Source organism: Lissotriton vulgaris, chromosome 4_1 (genome assembly GCF_964263255.1).
Source record: "Lissotriton vulgaris chromosome 4_1, aLisVul1.2, whole genome shotgun sequence".
Lineage (NCBI taxonomy): Eukaryota > Metazoa > Chordata > Amphibia > Caudata > Salamandridae > Lissotriton > Lissotriton vulgaris.
The window spans coordinates 90,189,141-90,201,635 of record NC_141691.1 but is presented as its reverse complement, the minus strand read 5'-3'; the positions used below and the strand labels follow the sequence as shown (position 1 = coordinate 90,201,635).

General features: G+C 40.9%; 1 protein-coding gene across 1 annotated transcript in view; it reads left to right on the top strand.

Annotated features, from left to right (window-relative positions):
• The window catches only part of YIPF6 (Yip1 domain family member 6), a 126,136-nt gene that overhangs the window by 25,177 nt on the left and 88,464 nt on the right, over nucleotides 1-12,495 (top strand). Inside the window, exon 2 of the mRNA XM_086918346.1 lies at nucleotides 6,727-6,855. Coding sequence (XP_086774472.1) covers nucleotides 6,727-6,855 — 129 coding nt within the window. The remainder of the gene's footprint in view (nucleotides 1-6,726; nucleotides 6,856-12,495) is intronic.

The window sequence follows — 12,495 nt, the reverse complement described above, 5'->3', positions numbered from 1 at the left end:
GCTTTCCAAAACATAAACTGCAATACGTTTTCCATTGGTCTTTTAGATTAAAACCCCCAAATACGCATTTGATACATGTACCTGTAGTTTGTGATGAAGAATTAAGCCAGTCACAGCAGAGCAATAAATCGGGTGCATCTAAGATGATGTTAAACCCATTTTATGGTCCGAGTGCATATGGCTGAGGAAAAACAAGCGGACGTGGCTACTGCCTCTTGATTTCCAACAGTCTACCGCAATCGGCGTGTTTGGGATCACTACTCCATTCATTTCCAAACTTGTGATTCAGCAGAGTTAGAAAGCCTAAACCAAATATACGGATATAATGAATAGGCATGCAACCTTTGTCTTTTTGTATCTTCAAACAAGCGCATATTAATCTTTCCAAGCTCAACTACATTAATATATTAGTTGATTTATGTACTTAACATTTTTATTAAACTCATAGATGACAGCCATGCCTCTACTTACACGGACAGTCCATAAATTCCGCTCTACATGCATTTTTGAATTATCACAGTTTTGCACTATTCTAAACTTCTGGGTCGCGTGACAGCCAATCCCAAAGCGAAGCATATTCTGCGAGTCGTCTGGAAGGACTCGTAATTTGTAAAGCAATTTAGGGTTGGAGTACTGTAGAAACCTCAGCCAATGCTAGCGCGAGGAACATAATTTGGATAAGCTCATTGGCTGTGGAAACCGCATGTGCGTCTGAGAATTAATAAACACTGTGGGAGCCTGCTCTATGGATGTGGGGCCTCCTCCAGTGCTGAGCTGGATTTGACTGCTAGGTGACGGGTGTCTCCAAGTAGTAAAATTAGTGCTGAGTGGTGACAGTGGGCCTTACCCTGCTGTTATTCTCCCATGATTTGGGTTAAAATTTGGGAAAGAAGGTGATGTGCGCGGGCGATAACGGCTAAAGTATCATGGGGGCAGGAAGTTGCGTTGCGGCTAGAAACGCAGACTTTGACCGTGGGAACTGGGATCGTTCCTCGGCGTCCCTGCTAAGCCTTGGATTTCTGGCAAATCACTTAATCTCTCTGTATCTAAAAAATAAATAGAGCGTGACCTTGTGTAATGTATTGGGTGCTCACGTGAATACCTTCTGGTCGAGTTAGCGCCATAGAAAACTGGATTAGACGACTGGAAATAAATAATTTAAAAATGTGGATCTTCGGAGCAGGTTAGGCTCTTGAGTGTTCGCATATTGCTCATTTCGCTACTTGATGGCTGGCTGGGCTGCTACTTATGTTTCTGGACTTCAGGTCCCTGCCTAGTTGCCTGTTGTGAATGGGTATAAACAATAAACGTCCGATTATGGTGCCGGTTGGACCTATGTAAATGTAAATGTAAATGTGTTTCGATTTATATAGCGCACTATAACCCAGGGGTCTCTAGGCGCTTGCTTAGGGAACCCGTCCTGGTATTCCCCTGTGAGATACCCCGGCCGGGTGTCCACAAGGTGAAAGCCAGGCATCCCGCCGCGAGGGGCCGTAGTGGAGATTAAGCAAGCTATTGCCCAGAGTCGCAGAGTGTGATCCCGTGAGTCGAGTAGGCACCAGAGCGAGAATTGTCGACTCCGTGGAATTTTTGAGCCCGAGACCCGCCGAGGCAGGGAATCGAACCCTGGTCCACGGCCGATCTCAGCTTCCGGGTCTGCCGCCTCTAACCCCTGAGCCACACTTCTCCACCTATCCCCCCTCAAGAACACAAAGAACCTACTGACATTTTCTACCTGAAATAGACCATCTAATTTGGAAAGACCACCCTGTGTCCTTCCTGATTTTATTTTCACCAAGTCATTAATCTCAAACTTATACTCCGTTCTCTCCATGCTCACATTTGTCCCCTTGCCTCCTACACCATTTCAACCTTTCAGCCATGCAGGGACCAATTTAGTACCAGGTAAGCATCGCACATCTATTGAAATGGGGGTCGCAGTGTGTGGGGGGGGGGCTCGCAGTCTGTGGGGCTCGCAGTGTGTGGGGGGGGCTCGCAGTGTGTGGGCGGGCTCTGTGTGGGTGTGTGGGGGGCTCTGTGTGGGTGTGTGTGGAGGGCTCTGTGTGGGTGTGTGTGAGGGGCTTTGTGTGGCTGTGTGTGTGGGGGGCTCTGTGTGGCTGTGTGTGTGGGGGGCTCTGTGTGTGTGGGGGGGGCTCTGTGTGTGGGGGGGCTCTCTGTGGGTGTTTGTGTGTGTCATTTGCAAGAGATAAAGCTAGTTGCATTGTAAATGACAATGCCATTTATTTATGTTTTTAAAAAAAACATAAATAAAAATAATGTCAAGAGCAATGCCAATAGCTCTAACTTTAACTAAGGCAAAACCATTGCATTGTAAATGCTTGTTGTGTTTTGGTAAAGGTTTGCAGACCTATTCTTTTTGAGTGAAGATGTTATCAAAAGTATTTTTTTTGCACTTTTTTGATATATAAGCCAAGTAAAGAAACAGAGCTTCCTTTTAGAATTTTTTTCAGTAGCTTGTTGATTTTGTTATGATATGGCTATTGGCACAAGAAGGGCTTTGGCCATGTCCTGCAACCTCTCCTCTTGGCACCACAACTCACTTTGCACATGAATTGGCCGTGGTTAGTGGGTCCTGGTCACAGTGTGGAGTCCACTCCCCTGTACCTAGTCACTACTCCGAAGCCAAGTTGACGAAAAGCTCTGGCTATGTCATTTAGCCTCCTATTTCCACGAGAAGATAAAAACTATCCAAGATACCTTCTCCTCACTACACAGGACCAGGGGTGAAATTCAAGCGTTTTTTAACCCACCTATGCAGCCTAGGAGCTCGCTATTTATGCAGTTCCCCCACGTATCTCCGGATAACTCATTGGAAATTATGAAGGTCCTTAAATCGGGCTCTCCATCCGATCCCTTCCCAGCTAAGACTCTGGTGTCATTAGCCGAGGTAATAAACCCCGCACTAAATCGGATTCTCTATACATCCCTAGAGTCTGGGCTCGTTGCAGATAGGTGGAAGAATGCTAAAATACTCCAGTTGCTAAAAAAAAAAAAAAACAAGAGCAGACCCCGAGGCAGCCTCTAATTATAGGCCAATATCCTTGCTCCCCCTTTTCTCGAAGGTTTTGGAAAAATATGTCAATGGGGTCATTACCACCTATGTAGAAGTTTATCATGTTTTCCACTAGAGTCAGTCCGGCTTCAGGTCTAATTTTAGCACTGAAACCGTGCTCTTTGATGTCTCTGAGGCCATCAAAGAGACCTTAGACCAGGGAGGGAAGGCCGTGCTGATACTCTTGGATTTATCAGCGGCCTTTGATACCGTGCCCCAGGACCTGCTCCTTCGGAGGCTTCAAGAATGCGGCTGTGGGGGAGGGTACTCTGATGGTTTGCTTTGTTTCTGGATAATCGCCAGCAACCGGTTTGGTCCCTTCCGTTCGCAGCACCCATCCCCCCCTTAAAGGTGGGTGTCCTGCAGGGCTCAATTCTTAGCCCTACTCTTTTTAACCTTTATATGTCCCATTTGGCGCATGTGGCCGAAGCGCATGGAGCGACAATTGTGTCTTATGCGGATGACACGCAACTGATTTTCACCTGTGACAAAAAGTCAGACTTTAGAGGCGAGGCGATAAATGCCTGCCTCTCTGAAGTGTTTTCCTGGTTCCAGCGACACCAATTTAAGTGTGATCCCGATAATTCGGAAATTATACTTTTCGGCCTACCTTTAGACAACGTGTGGCGAAATTGGTGGCCACAGGACAAGTTTCTCGTCCCCCCCAGCCCCAAGCACCTCGGTCAAGACTGTGAAAAATGTGGGAGTCATAATGGAGGATAATCTATCCATGAACTCCCAAGTACAAGCTGTGGTGGGCTCATGTTTTGGAGTGCTTAAAATGCTTAGACAGTTCATGCCACTTCTGCCATTAACTCATAGACAAACGGTGGTCCAGGTGTTGGTCCTAGCTAGATTTGACTACGTCAACAGACTTTACCTGGGAATCCCAGAATACTTGTTAACACGCCTATAGGTGGTCAATAATGCTGCGGCAAGGGCTGTCTTTATGCTTGGGTCCAGAACTAGGATGCCCACCTACTTGAAAACCATGCATTGGCTACCTTTCCGCAAGAGGATTATGTTTAAGTCCATAATTCTAACTTTTAAATCTCTCCATGGGACGGGGGGCCCCTTACCTCAGGAAGAGATTCCAGTTCTAGTCCCCGCGTCATGCTCTGAGGTCGGCTGCACTTCAGTGAGCTTGCATCCCTAAATCCTTTTATGCCCGAATTGGAGGCCGCTCCTTCCAGGTGCAAGCTGCAAGAATCTGGAATAGTCTTCCCCGGCACTTAGACGCAGGATCTTCTCCCTTTTAGAAAGTCATTGAAGACCTGGCTTTATCAGCAATAGTTGTGATTTCTGCATGATAGTGCCCACAGTTAGCCCCTCCTAGAATTCGTAGCACCGGGACATTCAATCGAGTAGAAGTCCCTGATAACATAACATAACATAACAGTGGGGGGGTGGGTTCAGACTTTAGCTGGCTAGCAACTAGACCCTCATACACCAGATCACATAAGGACTATCTTTATGGTTTCCAGTAGGCTTTAGGTATCCGGTATATGCTGGTTGGCGTGTTAGAAGTCAAAAATTATTTTTAAACAATTATGTCTCTCCAAATGGATGAGAACAGTCAACAAATGAAAAAGAGCACAACGTACCTGATAGCCAAACCAAAAATCGCAAAACTCTGAAATTCCTGGCTCAAAATAGGCTGTAATTTTAGCCATCATTTTTGTTAATGGCTTACATGATTATTCTCGGAAGTGACCAGATCACTGTCAGCACTTGACTAGGACCACAGTGCCAGGAATAGGAGCCCCATAAAGGTGAGCAGGGGCATTCAGTCTCTCCACTTCAGAATATTTATCCAAACCACTCAAATTATTAAAGTACCCACCCCTAATTTGTTTTCCCAAACAGGCTACACACAGACCTTCCAGTTTGTCCAGAGGAAGACCCCACCAAGACGGTTATATTATCGCACATTGTTCAGGGGTCGAAACGTCGACGCTTTATTTTCAAGTGTTGATGATCACCCAGGATAACAAACTAATGATTAATCACTCACTGGGCCGATATTTCTTCTTTTTTCTTCAAAACTTCACACTGTATTTAGATATCATTTTTCTATGTAGTATATGTCCTTGTATCTTGTGGAATGTATTGTGACATGTCAATATTTTAATGTTTGTGCACTTTAAGTCCTAAATGTTGGTTTCAAAGAACTGTTCTGTGTATATCTAAATATATGTACTTAAATAAGTTTACTCTATTTTTTCAAAATACTGATAAAGAAATATATCGTGAAAGGAATTTGAGAGTTTTGCGATTTTTGGTTTGGATATAAGGTACATTGTGCTCTTTTTCATTTGTTCACTCTTCTCATCCATTTGGAGAGACATAATTGTTTAAAAATAATTTTTGACTTCGAAGAGTGTCAGAACCACTGTTTTACTTATAGCATTAACCCTCAGGTTCTGCACTAGACTGGGCTACCCCATTGCTTTATATCGGTTGACGTGTTAGAGCAGCTGATTGCTTCATAAGCTTCCACTGTAATGACTTGGCACCTGAGGTGATGTGGATGAACATTGGGTAGGAAATGCAGAACCAATGCTGATTTGTTCTAGAACTTTCTATTGCTGAATGAAAAGGCTGATGCCAGCAGCTGGTGAAACTCTAGACCAGTTATGTTCTGAGATCATGCCCTGTGCTCAATACTTGGGTGATACTGGGGTAGCCATCCAACCAATACCTCTTCTACGAGTGCCCACTATTGCTGACACCTTAAAGACCTCTATAAACTCCAGTAATCCTTGTTTGAATGCAATTTCCAGTATTCAGAATCTGCTCTGAACAAAGAACTCCATGCTCGATATTAATATTTGTTTAACCCTTTGCGTGCATCGGAGGGCACCCGGCCGTCTAACGTCACTGTGGGCATGTGTGGAGGACGGCCGGGGGCCGTCCTGACCACGCCCAGTCATAAATCACCCGCACCGCGGCGGAATTACAGCTGCGGTCAATAGGTTAAAAAGCTATTGTGTGCGGAACATCAGAACTCAAGTTAACACAGTCAAATGACTACTGATGTGGTGGTGGCTAAGGACACCAAGGGCTTCTGGTCTCTCATGAGCAAAGGAGCATGTGATGCTACTGCCTTTAGAAAGTCTCTATTAATCTCTACTGAAGCACTAAGTATTTTACAGCATACTGTTAGTGACTTAGAAAGCAACATAACAAGAACTACTGTTTGTCAAATGATTACGCCGTGGAAAACAATTTACAAGTATTACTTTAAATATAACATTTTCTATACTTAGCAAGGATTCTGACTTTGGCAGCTCGAGCCATAACCTTTGAAAACAGGGAACCTGTTCCCACTTTTTAAGAAGAGCAACACATTTGACTAAAAGTATTACCGTCCCATTACGTTTTTTAATGTTTAAGGCAAGACCAATTCCGAGAGTGAATCCTAGTGAAATTGAGGAATTGATTATTATTAAGAGGGAACCCCCAGAAAATCAGGCAGAGATCACGTCTGACCTTTGCACAATGGGCCACTGAGTCCTTGTATCTTGAATTGTGTTTTTGGGCTCGAACTCCATCAATTTTAATCAGCTAAGAGCTAGGCTCAGTATTACAAGAATAGTTTTTGTATCACTGGATGAAAATGTGGCTACTTAATGCTTATTTTCTTTTCCTAGTTTGCAGGGCTCTCTGATGTCTCCATATCAGAAGACATCCCTGTGGAGGGGGAGATCACAGTACCCATGGGATCCCAGACACAAGAGGATGACTACTCTACCTTGGATGAACCAGTTAAAGACACTATTGTAAGTGGCTATGACCTGCTAGTTAAGTAGAACATGGAGATTGAAAATAGGTACTTAGTAGGAACAATAGTTTTGCAGCCTGAAGCTATGCTACATTCACATGCTGTGCACTTGTCCGCCATCTAATGGTTGAATGTAGATTTTGTCCTACATGAACGTTTTTATACCATTAATGGAGCAGGGAAAGCCTGCTTGATGTTGACCCTATGGCATAATGCCCTGGAACATAACGGCAATCAGTAAATTCTTTTCCCCTTGCTCTTACATGGTACCTCTTCAGAGTAAATCCTATATTTTACTTTAGTTTTGCACTTCGCCCTTATAGTAGAAAGGTGAGCAAGTCACTAGTAAGTCTGAAAAGTTTCCAAGCTTCAAAATAATTGTTACAAGTAAATTACTAGTTTTTTGTATTGTTACAGGTATTTTACTAGTTACTTTTGCCAAGAGAACCTGTTTTAGACTAACATGCTGTACATTAACTATGCAGCAACATTTACAGTTCTAGTGGTGGGCATTAAGATTGAGTGGCAGCAAACAATGTTTTTGAAACTGTTTTTTCCACTTATGCTTCTTTCTATGGTTGCAACAAACAACAAGGTCTTTGAATGAAGGAATGGTTTAATTAATCTCAACCACTAACGGTCGCTCAGCCATATTCCAATCCATATATTTCACCCCCTCCCACTATGCCACTCTAGACCTAGTCCTTGGTTGGGCAGTTCTACAGTAGTGTTGTGCAGACATTTATACAGATAACCAAGTGGCCGCTGCACAGATGTCTTTTAGTGACAACATAAAATGTGTATTTGTAAAGCGCACGTTCACCCCCGACGGGCTATCTTGGCGATGAATAACAGTTGTTTATTGTTACCCAACTCAATGGTACTCATCTTATCAATCTTAGAAAGGATGAGAGGCTGAGTGGACCCGCCGGGATTTGAACCTGTGACCATGAGGTCGAACACAGGCCCCTGTAATGGATGCATTAGTCCACTGAGCCACCAACCCGGCTGATGTCCTCCCTGCATAACAATTAAGATCTCTTTTTTTCCCCAGTAGAAAGTGTGGTTGGTCTTAATTTCAGTGTTTTCCCTGCTATTAGAGAGTTTAAGACTGGATTTAGTCTCATTACTACCTCATTCTTGTGCATTTAAATTATGGATGTTGAACTGTTCGTTCTTGTAATTCACTTACTCTCCCTAGTAATGCCATAGCTATCAAATTAGTAAAGTAAGATGTTTTAACATTTTCTTGGCTAAAATATGGTGACATAAGTCTATTTAGAACAACATTTAAGTTCAAGTTTGGTAGGTCACGTGTGGAATATTCCCACAATGTTTTTTCTAAAAACAATGGGCCACATGTATCAACACATTTCCCCATTGACTCAGAATGGGCAAAACCCTTTGATCCATCTGGCCCAATAAGTTGTAACGCTAGTACCTGAAACGGATACAGCAGATAAATACACTTTTTGCATTCCAGGTATTAAATTGGTGTATAATAATTGGCATAAAATACTCCACAGTTAATCGTTCATTGTGTAATTGTCTTTGTTGGTTCTTTGCTCTACACCAGGAAACAAAATGTTTAGCTGTGTAGTTTTGGTAGTTCCAGATGTCGATATTCAATGTCTGTAGGAGCCTTGGTGCTAATTATTCTATACCATATTTGAGAGACTGCAGCTTTGTACCCCCTGGTTTGTTCAGTTAAAAGATGGTTGGTGCATTTCCTATGTGGCTTTGCACCACCCGGCCTGTATGAAGCTTTGGAAATCCTCCTGTGCCAAATGCTCAGTCTTGAATTCCATACAATTGATACGTTTCACTGCGTCTTCCGACATCCAGTCATTTGAAGCGTGCCGCTCACCCTAAGGGCAAGACACTTGTCATTATCATAGTATTTGGGACCTGCTCTCTCTTTCTCCACGTTGTCCTGAATCCAACATTTTAAAATCTTGTATACATGCAAAGTGACAACTGCTCGATCCACACCTGTCTTGTGATGACTGCACCACTGACTTGCATGCAATTCCTGCAGATGTATAGGAGCCCAGGTGGTTTTAGGTGAACTCTTCAAGACAACACACCTATTTTATCTCAAGTTTTACTTTCTAAGGCTGATATCTGGCAAAATCAAACCTAATCCAGAAATGCTATGTAAATGGTACGGCCAGTGCTAGGACCATATACATCTCTGCTCCAATAAAAATAGTTTCTTGAGCAGGCGTAGGAGACAACTTTTTCAGATTGTTCATTAATTCCAAATTACACAACAAATAGATCACATGTTGCATTCCTGGCATTGGTAGAAGGAATTCACCTTTAGCAACTATTCATCCAAATAATAATATACAAGTAGGGACTGTCTTCTTAAATCCTCTACCAGCACCACCAGCCATTTTGTAATCACTTCAAGGGAACTGATGATTGGGTTTCCTGGCACACACACACTCTACTACTGCGGTAGATTCATAGATGACATTTTGATTATCTGCACTGAATCTTCTGAGGAATTGCATGGGTTTTTTGCATATCTGAATGCTAATCCATATATATGTATTTTACACTGAATTATTGTAAAGAAAGAATTCAGTTGTTAGAAGTGTAATTATATGTTACCAACGTGACACTTCAGAGACGGATGTATAGAAAAGAAACTTCCTGTAATTCAGTACATCATATGGTAGAGAAGTTGGAAAACGTATTAGAATTCTTAATAAACATTGGTATCTCTTGAGAGATGAAGACTTGACCAATACCTGTATTTCTTTGGGTCCAAGTATCACTTTTCCACATAGGTCGTACATTAAGGAACATTATTAGCCATAGTTGTCTTAGCTTTTCAAGTGTTATACCTTGGTAGTCAGAACTGACAAGTTGTTTCTTTAAATGTGGTCACTATCATGTTTGTAGACTAGCCAAAGACAAAACTACATCTTTCAACTATAACAACAGCCCTAATTTTCAAATCGGGAGTAACATCTATTGTGGTACAAACTATGTAATATATGTTCTCTTGTGTAAATGTAAAAAGATATGTCGGTGGTACAACTTGCCCTTTACATGACCATTTCTGAACATTTTAGGGCAGTTGCAGGGTAATGAAAAATATCAGTTTGCGTTACTTACTCTTGCATGCAAGATGCAGGATAGTCACTGCAGTTTCCATTGTAATGTTGGATGCAGGAGAAGCTAATAGAAAGTTAAAACTGAGATGGCATAAGGCACTCTGGATTCTGAAGTTAAAATAGGTCGAAGAAGGGCTTAATATCGACCATGAACTGTATTCTTTTCTTGGTAATCCTTACAGTGATACTATCTTGTACCTTATGTAACCCAATATGTTAACTTATGGCACATCTGCTGTAACTATAAGGAATATATTACTATTCTGTAATGTACTTTATATTGCATAGTTATTTTGTATGTATAAGACTATGTACTACTTGAATGGTAGTGATCCCACCATAACTTGACACCCATCAATGAGTCGTCTTTTTCTCTAATGAATTAGAGTGCTGCATACTCTACACTAATATTTGTTTTCATGATTAGATATTTTTGCTTACAGTTATTTGAGGTAATACTGATGAGATGGTACGTTTCACTTTGATTTTGACTATATAATTGAGGTACTCCGAATTTTAGTAATTTGAAGCAATTTAGGAGAATTATACTAATATGGGATATGAGCTCTAAATGTACAGTTATGTAAATAATAAGAGGGACTCAGAACAACTATAATATAGTGCCACTTTAGAAGATTATAGTAATGAGCAGGCTGGTATAGTTTTGATTCAGTTCGCTACATATAGACGTCGGTCTGGTGTAATTTGATGACGCCAATTGGGAATGCTTTACGAAGACGAGGGATATTTTTCATTCTAATAATTTTAGTCTTATGAGTGACATTTTTTGAATCTACATGTTTGATATATGATAAATGTTCATTAAGAAAATTGAATCTCATATGTTTTGTTATGCCCGTTTTCATGATTAAGATGGGTTTCTTATTATTTCAATATGGCGCCACTTTCAAGAAGCCTCATGTAATACAATAGTCCCTTTTTTCTTGAGTGTTTTTACACTGCTCCAAAATGCTCTGCTCTAGAACTCCAATACCGGCGCCAATTCAGAATGCCTTTTGAAGACCAGAGTTATTTTTTATTTGTATCATTCTAGACTTCTGCGTGACGTTTTTTAAGTTAACATGTCAGGTAGTTGGTAGATGTTCAGAACTTTAGATTTCATTTAAGTTTTTCTAGCCCGTTTGACGATTAATATGGGTTTCCTACTATTACAATATGGCGCTGCTTTCAATATCATTCCTGCAATAAGGCAGTCCTCTTTCTTTTGAAGTGCATTTATTCTGCTTCAATATGGTGCGGTTTCAGAACTGCAGTATGGTCCCCGTGGTACGAAGTAGTAGTACCCTCCTAGCCAGTAAGACCTGATTGAGTCTCATGTGGACTCACTGATTATTGCATTATTGTTGAGACTTTTACTTACTTGCATACAAGTGATTTTTTTTATATACTGAGTTTTTTGTGGATAGTTTTTCAGATTAACCATATGATTTTTTACATTAACTGTTATATCCTCTTGTATGGGGTATTATACTGTAGACAATGAGATTCTATAAAGTGGCCTGGACATTTATCAAATAAATCCAATAATCTAGCATATGTGCTGGTTAAATTATCCCCTTTGATATGGTCGTTTAGCATTTTTGACTGTATATTGGTCTCTCACAAGGCTAAATTGATGGACAATTACCAAAACTCTGATTTTATATGTCATTCCAATCTCTGGATATATCAACTGTAGAGTTGGTGTATTGGTTATGTGATAATTACAAATCAAGTTGGATTGTCACTAATGGATATGATTAATATCTTTCAGATGACATTTACTTAAGTGCAGTAGAACCCAGATTAATAGTTTGGGAAATTCGTCCAACTATAGGTGAGCCCTTAGCCAATTGCCTTTTATTCTACTGATCACTTTTGGGTCTGTGTAGGGTCATTTTCGTTTCTATTCACATTCCTCACTTTGACTTGTTTGATGGGTGTCAATCGCTATTTGTGCATCACCAATTTTAGCGTCTCATTCTATGTATATTGAGAATGGCTTATTTAATCCATTTAATTGGTTAATATTGCTACATATTTGGATTTTTTTACTTTACTTTTTTACCTTTGTTCATCTTATGTTCTTACTCTCTTTCCACTAGGCTATGGTGGAGGATCAATGTGCATTACTTATAGCAAATAATGAATCGTGTATCAATTATTGTCCTGGTCTTTTGATGTAATAACTTCTATAGACAAAACACTTGTTGGCATGTGTGTGGTGGAAACAGATTCATACATTGCTGTTTTATGAATAAAGAACACCATAAGATCATACACAAAGGAATTGATTATTTATTGGTGCCTGAGTGCTCGAGACTTCTTTTCATGCATATGGATTTAGAAATTACTGTTGGAGCAGGCATTTTTATAAGTACCTTAAACTAATGATGTTACCAACCACTACAAACCTGTTTATGGTGAATATTATACACGGGATGTAAAAGAGGCTGAAGTTTGAAGTGGCTTTATTACCATTGAATTTATTACCACCATTGAATAGTGCT